At 37.6% G+C, this 15,966-nt stretch overlaps 1 protein-coding gene across 3 annotated transcripts in view; it reads left to right on the top strand.

The window, feature by feature from the left end:
- Positions 1 to 15,966, top strand: part of OSBPL2 (oxysterol binding protein like 2) — a 39,216-nt gene that overhangs the window by 20,434 nt on the left and 2,816 nt on the right. For all 3 annotated transcript variants that reach the window (XM_040609207.1, XM_040609209.1, XM_040609208.1), the window contains 11 exons: positions 1,736 to 1,883; positions 2,129 to 2,204; positions 3,919 to 4,053; positions 5,113 to 5,210; positions 5,898 to 6,080; positions 8,934 to 9,041; positions 10,379 to 10,468; positions 11,019 to 11,142; positions 13,061 to 13,189; positions 13,952 to 14,075; positions 14,755 to 14,845. In XM_040609207.1, coding sequence (XP_040465141.1) covers positions 1,736 to 1,883; positions 2,129 to 2,204; positions 3,919 to 4,053; positions 5,113 to 5,210; positions 5,898 to 6,080; positions 8,934 to 9,041; positions 10,379 to 10,468; positions 11,019 to 11,142; positions 13,061 to 13,189; positions 13,952 to 14,075; positions 14,755 to 14,845 — 1,306 coding nt within the window. The remainder of the gene's footprint in view (positions 1 to 1,735; positions 1,884 to 2,128; positions 2,205 to 3,918; positions 4,054 to 5,112; positions 5,211 to 5,897; positions 6,081 to 8,933; positions 9,042 to 10,378; positions 10,469 to 11,018; positions 11,143 to 13,060; positions 13,190 to 13,951; positions 14,076 to 14,754; positions 14,846 to 15,966) is intronic.

Raw genomic sequence — 15,966 nt, 5'->3', positions numbered from 1 at the left:
GCTTCTTGTGCAGTCTTGAATGTTGTCATGGTCTGTATCCCTGAAAAAAATGTAGCTTTTTATTTGAGTGTATGCTTTGCATGTATTGCTCTAATAAAGTAAAAGCACACTGTTGGAGATGTTAACAAAAAGAAAAGTTGAAGTACTACTGGTGATAGATACTCTTTATTTTTAAAAAGTTAATGACAGAGGATCGCAACAGTTTATTTAAAAATGAAATAGTCTTTGTCAAAACTGATTTCTTTACTCCATTAGAGTACTTACATGCTTTGTAATACTTTGGAATCTTTCTGTGTCCACAACTGGACTTTGGGCTGTAGCTGAGTGTGATCGGGTGACTGTCAGCACATAGGCAAGTGGTTGCCCAGATTGTGATAGCTGGAATGAAAGGAATAGCAAAATTATGTTAGTGGATTCCTTACAACTGTGGCAAGAATTGTACACCAGCAAATATGCATGTTTTCATGTTGCTTTTGGGTTCTGATTCTTAAACTGGAAGACTGAAGTAGTCTTGTGGTTCTTGATGAAGAATTGACCATTGTGTCACTCAGAAAGGACTTGATGCTCTTCTGAATTATTTTCAACAAAAATGTTCCTTTATTACACTGAACGATCAGCAGTGCTTGCTGTTGTGACACCGTGACAGTTGTGAAGGGGGGGGTTGTATTAATGCATCGGTTTAGGGTGATCTGTGTTGATGCTGCAGCTGATCCTTATTTGTTAACAATTGTTTCATTTCTGCAGTCAGTCTGTGTAGCAGCATTGACAAGATGCCTGTTGCTTTTGATAGTGACCAAGTGTGTGTGTGTCTATATGCATAAAATGCTTTTAAAATTTTCTTATTGAAAGGCAAATGCAGAAATAAATTGTTGTTACTCTAAGTGTGTGGAGGGGAGGTAGCGTGACTTAAAAAGTCAACTAAAACCTTGGGTTGTTGGTTTAGTCCTACTAGTACTTGGGGCTGCCTGATTACAAAAGCTTATTTTCCTGTAGACTCCTGTTTTGTTTTTTTTTTTTATGGTTAAAGCTGTTCAAAGCATGTTGTTACCAGGGATGCTGGCATTTAGTTACAACTGGGTTTCCAGTAGTTATCTACCCAAGTGGATGGAATTGGGTTATAGGGAATGGAGCCACCTATAATAGGTCATGCTTTGGGTCTCTTGTAGAGCTCAGGGAATGATTCAGTTCATCTTGGTGTCCACATGTTCTTGCTGTAACCGTTAGGGAAGTGTTATATGGTTTGTATACATGGATGGCAAAAAGAAGTTGGATATCCTTCATTTCTGTTGCTCTGGTAGTTCAGATGATTGCAACTGGATTGTAAAATATTCCTTTTCTACCTGCCCCAGCTCCTTGCCTGTTAGCAGTATAAGTAGGATAAATTATTTTTTTAAGGTCTTTGAGGAAAGCTACATAACTGAAGAAAATTATAGTAATCACACTGCAGCTCTGAAGAAGAGACAATACAGCTAATCTGATTTAGGAGCTACTGAAGAACTTGTAAGGTTCTAAATTGGTTTTATATTCAGCAGCATGAAAAATTAGTTGAGCATGCTTGATTCTAATGCAATACTTGGCTCTAAATACTCTTGGAAATTAGGTCACTTAATAATGGGTTTTCACTCATATCCTTTAAAATAAAATAACTGGTGCTGTGAGAGTTGCACAGTGTGAGTGGCACTCTGTGGCATAATAAGGTTCCTAAGAAAACTGTTGCCTTACGGTTTTTATACAGGCTTTGATTCTGACAATTCTTCAGGAGACTTTTCAGAAGCAAATCACAAGGTTGCAGAAATGCTTGATCTCGATCCACACCAAAGCAATAGGACTGGAAAGCATAACGGAGAGACAGAGATTCAAGAAAATGGAATTAAGAGACACAGGTAAACACATAGTACTACATAGTAAATGAGAAGTGGGTATGTGCTGGCTCATTATTTTTAGGGTGTTACTGTCTCATTGGCAAAGGTTAATTCTCTGGAGCTGAAAAGGCATTTCACTTGTCCGCATCTGTGTCAACTCTTAAGTTAATTCTTTGCTTCCTTCATAAATTACTTCAGTACCTATGAGTGAAAGTGTCTGGTTCTTTAAGGGGCTGATAATGACAGTTGTTTTCTTCCAATTACAGGACATCATTACCTGCCCCAATGTTTTCTAGAAGTGATTTTAGTGTGTGGAGCATATTAAAAAAATGCATTGGACTGGTAAGTTAGCTTGGGTGAAACATGCCGATGTTAGATCTCCTAACTTTAGCTAGTTGGTTTTATTGCTTAAACCTTAAGACACAGAATAATACCTGGTACGTTTTTCTGTAGGGAACATCATCTTAAATTGCAGCTCTAAATCTCAATGTTCCTTATGAATGGTGCTATTTCCTTACCTTCTTTAGCTGTTGAAGCATGTGGATTGGTGTTTCTAAGGCTGTCCTATAAGAAAGATGAAGGCCATTAAAAATATATTCAAATACAATATATTTGATTAACACAATGCTTTCTTCTCTGCTTTTTTTTATTCTTTACTTAGCAAAATGTGATTTAGGGCTTTATTTTGGTGTGATGGTTTTAGTTGGGGATTTTTTGTTGTGTTTGTGCACCCCTCTCCCCCCCTCCATAATTTAAGCAGCTTATGCCAAAAAAAAAAAAAAAAAAAAAAAAGCTTTTATCTGACTGAAGGGACAGGAAACTTCTCAGGAAGCCCACTGTAGGCTTCAGGTATTAATGGTATGATATAATTTGGTCACAAGATTTACTCTTGGATGAAGAGACACAGACCTTTACATTGCTCTGTGTTGTTAAAGGACACTGATGCTTGCATAGTTACTGGCCATCACTGCTGTTCCCTTTTAATCCTTTAAGAATTCAGTCACATGTTTGATTATTTCACTTTTATTAGGAATGAAAATTATGTTCTGCACTGGAGGGCCTTCCTGCCACAGTCACTTTTTAGAAGCATTAAGCAATTACATTCCTATCTAGTCTAGGTCTGCCAGTACAGTCCTTTGTGAACCCAACAGACAAGTCCGTGAGCCCTTCTGCTGGCTTAACTTCTGTCATCTAAGAGATACACCTGTGCTGTCAAAACTCCTTTTGTTAGGCTGAGTGGCCTATCTGCTAGAATGCTTTGCTTGGACCAAATCAATTTAAGTCAGTTAGGGGTAACTATTTTCTTTACTGCCTGTGGCAATGTGAGGAAAATACTGCATCAACTTGATCTGGTGGCATTATCCTTTTCACTATATTTTAAGCACTGAAATGATGTTTTATTGCTCACTCATGAGTGCAACTTTGTGATTAAAGAGCCAGATTTGCTTGGATATAATAAAAGACATGGGGAACTGGAAATCTCTGTGTGAGCTTCGTGTCTGTCTTGTATCCACATTTGAAATGAGAAAACATCCTGACGCAAATAACAGGTTGCTTAAATAAAGCCAGTAAAATTTGTTAGAGCAATTCAAATACTATTCTTTATATAACTGTTCCTTTCAAAAAATAATTTGTGGTTACTGCAGTAAAATAGTTAGATTTTATGCAAATAGTGTGTGAGGATTTCAAAGGAATGCGTGGTACTTAAATATCAGTAATGAGCTGTTTGGCACATTATTGTTGCTATCTATGGAAATTTTAACCTCTTCTGGTTTATGTAGACCACAGAATAGAAGGTAACATTTTTCCTGAATTTACTAGGTTAGCTGGATTAATTTTTGAAGTTGTTCATTCTTTCCGATTGCTAGTAGGGTTCTACTGGGCTTTTAGCCCCTTTCAAGCTATAGCAGTTAAAGGTCTACTGTAGGCTTGCCAGATGTCTTTTGGAGAATGCTATAAATAAACTAACCCACTACTTATTTTCAAAATCCTTGTTGTTGTCGGCTGTTTATTTCTTAGACACGACATTAAGTTAATTTATCCTTTTGTTACCTAGGAGCTGTCTAAGATTACGATGCCTATTGTCTTCAATGAGCCATTGAGTTTCCTCCAACGAATAACAGAATACATGGAACATATATACCTCATTAATAAGGCTTGTAGTCATGCAGACCCCCTGGAAAGAATGCAGGTAAGGAACAGCTACCGCTTTCTGGTCAGTTCAGAAGGTTTTTTTTTCTCCCAGAGTATTTAATTTTAAGACAATTTATCGCTTGAATGTATTTCTTTCTCTGGAGCTATTACAAGAATGCTCGTATTTGTCTAGAAAAGTTTCTTGTTTTGTGGTGGCTGTATCAGATATTTGTGATACTTTCACACCTGATGCTGTGTACAGGGCTTGAACCAAAAGTCTAGTGCAGGAGAGTGCCACAATTGATGATGCCCAAGGACCTGAACCCTTTTCAGGGCTGCTTTAACTGTGTCTCGTTTTGTGGTTTTATGTGTTGTGAAGACGCAATCTTGGCTTTAAGTCGTCATAAATTGATTTGTTGAGCGGTTCCGTGATTTTTAAGTTACTGGGTGAAAAATTCCTGTGACAGAGACAAGCTTCACTACTATTTTCTTCCCCAGAGCTGTTTGTTGTTGGGAGTAGGATATGGTACATGGCTGGTCTTGCAACAAGGAAACGAATATGGTGAAACCAGGCCTGTGTACATTAGGTTATACTGGTATTGCTCAGAGCTCTGTCTTTAATTAAGTGAAACTGGAATATATCTTGTATTCTGTGTTTGTGTAATATATAGACTTAGCAGCCTGGAGGAGCTTCTAAGTGTCATGTGTACCTGCTGGTATGATTCAAGAAATCTCATCTGGGTTAAAGTGATGCTTGCCTGGAAAAGCAAGACTGTTCCCAATGAGCTGAGTGTGGGGGACAGTCAAAATAAAGGAAGAGTAGATTTAAAAAAACAGGCTCTTCTCTTAGAGGTGGGTGTAGAAGTATGGGGCAGAGTGTAACCTGTCAAAACTTACTATGGAAAATAATTCCTTTTGGAAATGAGATTAACTGCTTCTATTTCCCCACTTCTGTATCACTTATCCTATGGGATACAAATGTTTTGGCCTTAAGCAATATATAGCACTTTCTTTTTGGAAGAAATGAAATACTGTAATATGCAATGAATATAATATGTTAAACTTAAGAGTTTTAATATACTATTCTCATAACAATGTGTTCTTAATTTGATTCTAGGCTGTAGCTGCTTTTGCAGTTTCTGCTGTAGCTTCTCAGTGGGAGAGAACTGGCAAACCATTTAACCCGCTGTTAGGAGAAACCTATGAATTAACCAGGTAATAATTACTTTAAACTGGGAGCTGGGGCTGTCTGTGTTCTTGAGTTAGCAGACTCTTGCACTAGTTTGGTTTTTTATTCAGTGAAATAAATAAAAATTATTAAAATGTATTTGTGAATATAGCTAAAGTTCTTTTCCCCAAACTATCTCAAAATCTTTGAGAAGTTGTTATAAAAGCTAGAATTTTATTTCTAGGTTTAGGCAGAGTATTCTTCAAATTATTCAGAGAAAAATTGGTCTATGGTCTTCCCCAAAGACATTTCCTGACATTTAATTAATTTAAATAGTGTTTTGCTGGTCATGTCTGTTAGAACTTCCAGCTTGCTTAAGTGGGTGATATGTCGGCCGTGGATAAAAGAATTTTCAGTCAGACCTTCTCCTGCTACCCAAAGAGTTTCACTGTTTTCATGAGTTATTTCAGTTAAACTTCTTCAGGTGCCTTTTTGGGTAGAAAGTCATTTAGGTGTTTGAATGTGGGTTGATTTTGGGTATGAAGAGGAAGTGTTCAGAGTACAGATTCTTTCATTTCATTAATTGTAAATGTGTCATGGGACTAGGAAGGGAAAAGTCTCACTTTCAGCTTAACTGAAAAACGCTTCAAAATTTTTTAAAGTATTGAGTAACTCTTCTCTTTTAACATTAAAAGAAATATTTACTGTGTAATGCTCTCTTTTGTTGTTGCTAGGGAGGATTTAGGATTTAGGTTTATATCTGAGCAAGTCAGCCACCACCCACCTATTAGTGCATTTTATTCTGAAGGCCTCAATAAGGACTTTATTTTTCATGGATCAATCTATCCCAAACTAAAATTCTGGGGAAAGAGTATAGAAGCGGAGCCTCGGGGAACAATTACTTTGGAGCTTCTGAAGTAAGTATGAGAAGTAAATACCTTTTTTATGTTGATCTCCTTAATATTTACTTGAATAAAAAGATAGGTGATAATAATTCTGTTGGCTCTTTGTAGGTGATTACTAAAAAAACTTGCTGAAGAGGTTGTAAGAGTTTTTTTGCAAGTTAATTTGAACTGCTTACTTTCAGGACTCTTTTTTTTCACATTAAATCGTAGCTGTAGCACTTTGACCCAGTTTTTCTACTATAAAAATCGGCATTTTTTAAAAATTGAATGCTTCTGAAAGCTAATTCTGTGAAGGCATGTTAAAATTAAATAGAGATATAAAATTCTATTACCGGCTATTCAAGCTAATCTTGCTTTTCAGTGTTATTGTTGGTTTTGATTGTGTGCATATGGTTTTGTGGAAAGAGCTGCATCTTCAGAATAGCTGTTCTATGTGATAAAGGCACATGAGAAACTTGTTAGGACTGCTTTGTCACCTCTTTAACACTGCCTGTGTATGATCACTTTCCTATTAAAACCAAGAATGCCTCTACAGATTGCTCCCCGACTTGTGGCTAATTGCATATGTCTCATAAATTACATGACTTTCCGTAAGCTGGTTTGTGCCCTGGTGATGCAGAGTCTTGAGCTTTCCCAAGCAGGACATAAAGATGCACTAGATAATAGTTGCAGAAAAAGTATTCTGCAATTGAACACTTAAAGGTGCTTTTATAAAAGCTTTCCTCAGGCTTAAATGAGGTTGTTTTGAAATGTTGCCTTAGGAATCTTCTAGACATTTGGCTTTGATAGAGTCAACTTGCCTGCCGTATCCAAGCATTGACTTTTCCTGTAGTTTCTTTTGAAAGTATAGTTTAATTTTTGAGTTGTTGGCATCTAATTTTCCAAAGCTTATAAAAGTATGAACTTGGATATAAATGGTGATGGAAATAGAGGAAATTTCTTCTGAATGTAGAACTATGAATGTTAGTGTAGAACGCAGACATGACAAAAAAAGTTTGCTTGAGAGGGAGCCTTTATTTAGAAGACTTATTAAAATTCTTGTTCTACCTAATCAAATTACAGGGCGCAGAGTTAAACTGGAATATAAATGATGAAAGCGTTTATTTTTAATAAATGCATCATGCTGGCAGCAGAAGTTGAAATCAAATTTTGAGACTCTCAGTGTTGTGATTCATACTGTTCTGTCGGTTTGAGTAGTCTGAGAACTGCTCAGGGCCAGAGTGAACAAGTAACTGTTCGGGAAGCAAAACTGCAAGTCAGTGTTAAGTATTGCATCTCTGATTACCATGGCCCTGTTTTCAAAACATGCGTTAGAAAACACACTTTAATTTATCAGCACTGGCCATGACTGTCTTTTGTTTTATGCTATACAGCTTTTGGTATCAAGTAGTTCATGAATAAAAATGTGTGCTAAGGCTGGTGGGATGAATTTAGGGCGTGCTGGTGAGATATTTTTTTTCCCCACTTGAAGAGTAGTCATTGTTCTAAAGTATGCTTGAAGACAAGTTGCTATGGAATATGGTCAGATTTCAATGATCTGGTTTTTTTCTGTACTGGAAAATAACAGGCCAGTTGGAAATATTAAATAGGAGTGTGCTTTCCATACTTACTGGAAGTAGAAGTACAAGGCATTTGTTGTGAAGGGGGATGCAGCTTGTTTCTAGTTGTTTTTTTTTAATATTAAAATAGTTTGCCATCTTTCCTAAGATGGACTGATTGCCAACCGGGTAACTTCAGCATTTCTTTTCCCAGCATGGAAAGATGAGTGAGAGTAGATGGCTTTGACTCTGCTGAGCTACTGATAATAGGAATCCTGTTTAACATTTTGACCACTTTTATAATAAAGTCTTCGTAAGGTGTTTAGAATCTGTTAATTCATCAATTTCACAATACATTAAAACCAAAATGAAGCTAAGTGGAAAATTCTTCAATTCTAGGACTTTTCCTTCTTAGTGAATCTTTGGGGAAAAGATGGAGTTGAGTAATAAACTGGATTGTTAAATACCATGTTCATGAAGCTTGAATATAGTGCTGTTGTGTCCCAGTGGTGTTAGCCAACCAACTCAAAAAAACCCCAAACCATACACACGCCCAACGTTGCCTTCAGTGACACGGGAGCAGGCTTCATATACCAGTGTGGAAACTTGTGGCATATTTGTGGAAGCCAGTTACGTAGTTTGCTGACTCATGTCAACTCTCTTCAGGTTCAAAAGCCTTTTACCACTCAGTGTTTGTAAAATGGAAATTTGTTTAAGAGGGTTATTCTGACTGGTCCCTGGGGAGGAGTGTCTTCATATCAAATCTTTGTCCAAACTGGTAGTGACTAATCTCTGCTAGAAAATGTAAATATTTATGTTCAGTGCTTTTTTTATCACAAAAAGTTACTCTCTAGATTATGATAGATGTTTACAAGAAGGAGCTTTAAGAAGAGGTTTGCAGTGCTGCTGCAGTAGCCAAATAAAAGACACTGCTAGATGTTAGTTTGTCACTCCAGTTCTCCTGCAATACTATGTTTTATCACATATAACTTTAAAAGTGCAAATGTAAAAGATGAATTCCTGGACTGCTGTTTATGTTGGGCTGGAATTTGTAATCAAAAGCACAGCAACTGTAAAACTTACTATTTCAACTCTGTGGGAAGCAAGAAAAATAAAGGAGATACCACTTTATTAACTCACACTAATGTTTAGATAGAACACATTGTTGACTTATAAAGAAAAGTCTGTTTCTTTTTGGTTTTGAAGTTAACTTCTGGCTGTTCGTAGGAGAGCTAAATATTTTGCCCTACCATGAACAGAATTGAAAACAGGCTTACATTCCATCTCAAACTCAAGAAAATAATTTATTTCTCTGTTTTCTTTACAGACATAATGAAGCTTACACATGGACGAACCCAACCTGTTGTGTACATAATGTAATTATTGGTAAACTGTGGTTAGAACAATATGGAACGGTAGAAATTGTAAATCACAGGTAATGCTAATCATGACACTCAGGGTTGGCTTGTAGGGACTGGCGCGTGCTCGCTGTTGTTACACAGCAGATAGTTTTGATTTTTGTCAGATACCCAGGAAGCTTTCTTTTGTAGGTCCAGTCTTGTCTCTTTTTTCTTTTTCTTTTTTCTTCCCCCTCCCCCCCCCCCCTTCTGACAAATGCAAACTATTAGTTAAACTGGACTTAGTATCATAATAATGTTAATGAAAAGGGACAAGGCTAGATGGCTTACGGGATGCAAAAATTTTACATTTGTGAGTTACCCATTCAAATTCAGCCCTGTTGGCAGAGAAGAGAAATTAAATTTAACTCCAGAACCATTAAATGGAATAATTGTCAGAGGCTTGCAGTGGACCTCCATCATATTGTTTGTGATTTGGCACTCTTTTTAATTTTGATAATGAAGAATGTCTTAAATTAAGGATACAGCACAGAAAAATGACTGCAGAGTAGGGTAACGTGAACTTAGAGCATGTCAATTGCTCTGCATATATAAAAGCTTTTTACCTTATATAAAATAAATTATGTCCTGTAATGGTGAGGGAGAGAATTTTGTGACAACTATTAATTCTGCACATGTTTTTCTGTCAGTAAATGGGAGCTTTAATTCAGCAGGGCTGCTGGTTTGATACTTGCCACATCAAACCTACAATCCTTTCTCCCACATTTGCACAGAAGACCCAGGCTGGTCTCTGTATGCTTTGTGCTTGACATAGAAACTTGGCCTGATACCTCCCTGGGAGAGATTATTTACATATGTGTACATATCAATGCAAGGAAGATGCTGGACTATAATACTGGTTTATGTTTGTAAAATGTTTAGTTCAGAATTTTTGGTAGACAATTTAGAGGTAACTTCTGAACGCACTTAACTAGACTTTTCTGCGTAGGTCACTTGTAAAAGTTATTTCTTGTTACAATTAGCTGTAAATATATATTAATGTGAAATGTGGTGTGTTAATAGTGTGAGTTAAGTAGCATGTGAGACTGCATTCAGTTTTATTCCTAGTACTTTTGATAAATTTAAGATACACATGCAACTCGGAAGTATGGTCGCGTTTTCAGTTGGCTTTCACAGGCTAATGTCTTCGTGTGCACCTTGACTTCTTTTTTGTGGAATTTTGAAAGTTGTGTGCCTTTTTTAATGCCCTTGTCAGATAATAAGCCGTAGTTAAAGAAAAATAATGATATAAATAACTACCCCCTAGCTGACTGTAACTATACAACAAAAGCTGAATGAGGTAAAAAAGTAAACTTACTAATACGTTTAGGGGCTTGCTTCTTTAAGCAAGCTTATGTACTTATTTCCTCTACAGTACTGGAGATAAATGTGTCCTTAATTTTAAACCGTGTGGACTGTTTGGGAAAGAGCTTCACAGAGTAGAGGGATACATTCAGGACAAAAAGTAAGTGATAAAAGCCTCTTGGCTTCTCTGTTTCTGAGCACTGTGGCATTTCTTGTGCTGGCATAGTGACCACGATTGATGTGATGCTGGCAATGCAGATTGTAACCCATTTCTGTTCTTTGTGTCAAGATTAAACCCCTTGATTCTAGAATGATCATTTTAAGAGCATTATTAGAAAAACTCCAGTCTTTGGAAATAAAGGTGTCCAGGGAAAATGCAGAGTAGTCGCAAGTGATTTCGCTGTTGTACAGTCACGATTCCAGTCTTCAGTTTAAAATAATGAGAATATGTTTATTGAAAGGTTTTAATCAAATTTAAACCTGTTCTGTGATTCTGAGTTTCTGTATTGTAAACTGTTGGCTTTTTTGCACCCAGACTAATTTTAACAGTGGCAAAAGCACGTGACTAATTCATGAGTGTTCTGCAGGACTGAATGCCAGAAAGACTGGAATAGGCTGAAACCTTTTCTTTGCATTATCAGAATCTGCATGCCTTTGCTTCTTTTAAAGCCTTCTAAGCCAAAGCTAAGTCTGCTTTGCTTTCTCTGCAGCAGAAAGAAGCTGTGTGTGATCTATGGCAAGTGGACAGAATGCTTATGGTGCACTGATCCCACTACATATGAGACTTACAAAAAGAATGAAAAGAGAGGTGGTGAGCAGAAGAAATTGAAGCCGGTAAGGTTCAAGATTCTTTAGGGAGAAAAGATACTGAAATATGAGAAGTGAAAGGAAAACACCTTTATGGAAATGGTGGGGTGGTGGTGAATGGAGGGTTAAAACAGTCTGTGTTTTGATAGGGGTTGGATGCGGGCGCTGTTAGTCCAGTAAGAAGGCATTGCACTTTGAACTCGTATAGCCTTTCGTGTGAGCTGCTGGTGCTGAAGAGAGCCCATAGGAATGGTGTTTGCTGGAGATAATGCCAGGAAGTCGTCCTCAAATACCAGCCCTCAAGCTGATGTTGTCCAGTCCTTGAATGAGTAAAGTGGCTCTACTGCCAACTCCACATGTTAAAATACTAGGATTTGGGCATTAAAAAAAAATCTACATGTTTTCTAAGTCAGTTATGGCTTTTGGTGATGCAGCCTTTCTGAGTTTATGATGTAGTTTTGACAACAAAGGGATCTGGAAACATGCAGGGCTTTTTCATCACATCTAAACAGTGTCAGGTAAGTTACTGCCAAAGCTTCAGTGTTACGTGGAAGATGCAAAATGTTGCATGGTGCAGCAGAGGACTACTGGGTTTTTCCTGATACCGGCAGGGTTTTGCAGACCCTGATTGCTCCTTGAAAATGAAAATAAGGTAAACAGAAGCTAATCGCTTTTAACGTTAAGAGACTCAAACTTTTATTAAAAAGTATTCCCGTCAGAAGAATGTAGAGCGACATCAGGCCTTGCTTTCAGCTCTGGAGTCTGTCATGGTACAGGCTTATATTTTGACAACTTTTTTTTTTTTTTTTAATAATAAAGTTCTGTTCATCCTAAAAAAAATAAAAATAAATTCAACTCTTTCTTTCCTTCCTTCCTGTTGAATCTATATTTAGATGTGGAAATATCTAACAGTAAACCAGATGTTGATATGGAAAGTAGCCTAAAAGAGTCCTTTTAAATAATGAATGCTCAAACCAAATGATTGAAATTAGACTCTTAACCATATGGAGCTGTTTTCTAGTGTATAAAACAGGCCCTGTTTAACTTAATAGGGTATTTTTGAATGAAATAAATGAGTCATGTCAGAGGGGGCAGAAGAAAATAGCAAGGGGGTGTGAGTGAGGGGAGGGAGGAAGACTGTGATACTGACTCTAGGATGTTACTGCCTCAGACTTTCCTTCTGGCTGTTGTGGTTTTAAATGGTTTCTCATGGTGAGATCCTCTGAAATGCCACGGTGTAGCTGTCCTACAACAGTCAGATTCTCTCAGATTCTGAGAGCAGCCTCTTGAAGAGTACTGCATTTGATTTTATATATGCATTATAGCAGTGCATCTGGTAACAAAGGAGCTTTGAATAAAGACACTGTATTTATAAACTCAAGTACATACAGCCTTCACAGGAAATTGGCAGTGCTAATAGTTGTTAGAATCTAGATGGCAGGAAAACAGACTGAAACAAGGGCATAGCTGGTTTTTTTTTAATCATACGTCCAGATCTTTTGCAAATGGTGAAGCTCTACCCAAAAGCAGGCATGCCTTGTTTATCTTTGTTATGCCATTATAGGAACTGGTTAAATTGCAGTCTTGGCTCATTTCAATCTGAAGAAGTAGTAGTCATGTTAGGTGAAATTAAGCTATGGCATGGGATAGAAGGGAAGCTAAAGACTTATGAAAGACACTAATTTTCTAGTATTGTTTTTTTTAAACAGACAATTCAAGTACATAGGTGGTGGGGGACTATTCAGACATAGCAGGAGCAAGACATTACGCTAAAAATTTGAGGAATAGTATAGAGTGAGGAAAAGGAAATGAGAGGTGAGGCAGAAGTACAGGAGAGTGTTTAGTATCTCAAATTTGAAAAGATTCTTCAACAGTCACTGTAGAACTCCAGATGAAACTGTCCAATTTCCCTTTGTTCCCCTGCCAAATGTTCTCTCTGTTTCAGAGTGAAGATGTTATTAAATCCGAAAACGATGAGGCTGATGATATGCCAGAGGTTCAAGATACAGTGCAGTTTATACCAGGCAGTAAATTGCTTTGGAGAATAAATAGTAGGCCACCAAACTCATCACAGGTAACTGTTTCAATCAGTCTGTGTATTGCTACCACTAGTGACTTACCCAAGAGAACATGAGTGGCATGCAAGGGAAACCTTGTGGAATTGTCCGTCCTTAAGCGTTCACATTGACAGGCTCTGGCGGTTCTTGCTGCAGCTGTAAAATTATACTACAGTAAGCTCTCTGCTTCGTTCCTGTGCTGAAAGCATCGCTGCTGTGTTGAAGTTGGTGGAAAGAACGTGTGCTCTGACTGCAGCTGCTTCAGTGTGAGCCTGGTGCGTTAGGTTAAACTGTCTGTGAGATCTTTGCAGTTAGAGTGGCTAAAATATGGATACGCATTCCCTTCTGCTGACCCTGCTGTTAAAGACAGGCTTCCAAAGAATGTGGTAAATGAGCAGCCAGATATTAACTTCAATATTTGCAACCTGATTTTTTTTGTCTTTTAGGTGTGGGTGTTTGGGGTTTTTTATTTTTTATTTCGTAAAAATATCATGATGTTAAATATCACACGTGGAGGTTAATCTGTCTTGATTCTCTGAAGCAGACAGCTTAAAAAACAAAAGCTGTGATTTCCATCACCTTCTGCCCTTCCTTGTCTCCCTCCACGCCAACAAAAAACCCTAGTTTTGTATGAACCTAACCTTGCTTTCAGGGTAGCAGGTGGGAGAAGGTTTGACGCTGTAATTTCTCTTAGAAATTCTGTTGCATTCATTCAGTATAGGGGACCCAGTGCCACTTTGCCAAAATAACTTGTACGTTATCTTTAATTTCCTTTTAAGATGTACAATTTCACCAGTTTTGCTGTGAGTCTCAATGAGCTAGAAAAAGGCATGGAAGCAATATTAGCTCCCACTGACTGTCGGCTACGTCCAGATATCAGAAATATGGAAAACGGAAACATGGGTATGTGTTTGCTGGAGGAAATATTTCACGAGTTAAGTTTTGAGAGGGGTGACTGAAGGGAGGGTTGGTTGACAGAGGAACGAGGTCTTCGGTTTCTCATTCCTAGAGAAGCCTTAACTCTTTCTCATCCTATGTTAGTGAACATGATTTTGAACAATGTATGATGTCTGTTTTCTCCCAGAAAAGTCTGGGAGAGCAGATGCGTCCAGGATGGATCCCAAGGCTGTTATCCTATGTTATGGTGTATTTGCATGTTTGTTAACCTGGGGGGAAGTGGCAGACATGCTCTCTTGCTCTGGAGTTTGTCTGGAAAGACATGTGGTGAACAGACATGCTCTGTTGCTCTGGTGTTTGTCAGAAAAAAACTCATGGCCAAGTAGTGAAAAAAAAAATACTTTCTCTGTTATGCCTAATCTAAGTTCTTTCCTGCTGTCTCAGTGCAGTTTCTGGTAGATAAAACATCAAAGTTTCGGTTTTGACTTTGTGTTTGTAGTAGCAGCTTTCCTGAAATGACAGTTTTAGATTTTTGTTGCCTGAGATTTTCATTGTTCAGTGAGATTGTGTACGGCAAATGCTTTCTCGTGCTTAAATATTTTGTTTCTCTGCAGTCTTTTCTGTGTTTTCTGTATTTTTGTTTCTATTTCACTAAGCAACCGATTTCTCTTGAAATGTTTGTTAGATGTGGCTAGCAAAGAAAAAGAGAGACTAGAAGAGAAACAAAGAGCTGCTCGCAAGGAACGTGCAAAAGACGAAGTGGAGTGGCACACACGGTAAGGGGGAAGAAGTTGTGCATTTGTTTAATGCTTGGAATGGTTTGGTGTACTGCTTAAAGTGTTCTTATTCAAGACAGTGTGTGTTTGACTTCCTGCATGACAGCACAATTTGTAGTGTCTGGCTGGGTCAACAGTTAAATACGGGAGCTGGAAGCCAAAATTGCTGATAACTTTGTCGTGGACAAATTATCTAATAATAAATGCTGAAATCTGTCATAATCAACTATTTTGGTAATACTGAGGGTTTTTAGTTTTGTTTTTAAAACCTACAGAGGTCATATTTTTGTTAGAATGAGTAAAACATTAAGCCTCATCTGCCCTTTAAGCAATTCCTGTCCAGCTTTTGACAGTGAAATAAGACTTTGTGGCCCCTCTGGGGCCTTTTATTTTCACACTCTTAGGACTTCTTGGCTTGGATACCTCAGAAATTGCTTTTTTGATTGCATATTCAAGTGACTGAGAAGTCACAGAATGCATCATGGAGCAATGTGCGATTTGGCTCCTGCTCCTGCTGGTTGCTTTTCACAGATGCCAATGCTATCCAGTTAAGCGTATGCTCATGGCCAGTTCCTGCAGGTGCTGCCTTGAAAGGCAAGAACTTTGGGATGCTCCCATGATTTCATGAAATTCAGAAGAGAAAACATTCTCTTCCCAAAGCCTGGAGGAGCAGCTACAGATGAATTCCAGTTAATGCCTTTGAAAATCTCTTCCAGAGAATATAAAATAGTTTTCAGTCAATGTGGCTAAAAAGTGAGCATCTGTTAATGTTCTGTGCAAAGTACAGCACCGTAGAACAAAACTGTTTCCTGTTTGGACAGATTTCCAAAAAGGATTGTGTAACTGATTTGGCATTCTTTTAAAGTAAAAAGTAATATATCTAATCAATGTTTAAACTAGAGTATTTATGTTACTTTTATTTGGAGTAGGATAGCGATTTTAAAATCCATGTCACACTCCTTCTTGGCTTTTATGTAAGAAAATTTAAAGATACTTTTCACGGTGTGATAATAGTGTAGGAATTCTAATGCCTTATTTTTCATGTGCAGAATATTTTTTTTCTGAAAAGAATTCACAATGTTTTACGAAAGAAACAAAGTCGTTTCCCCCCTGTTAATAAC

This window comes from Falco naumanni, chromosome 10 (genome assembly GCF_017639655.2).
Source record: "Falco naumanni isolate bFalNau1 chromosome 10, bFalNau1.pat, whole genome shotgun sequence".
In the NCBI taxonomy this organism is placed as follows: Eukaryota; Metazoa; Chordata; class Aves; order Falconiformes; family Falconidae; genus Falco; species Falco naumanni.
Note: the sequence above shows the minus strand (reverse complement) of the source record. Positions and strands in the feature narration are given on the sequence as shown.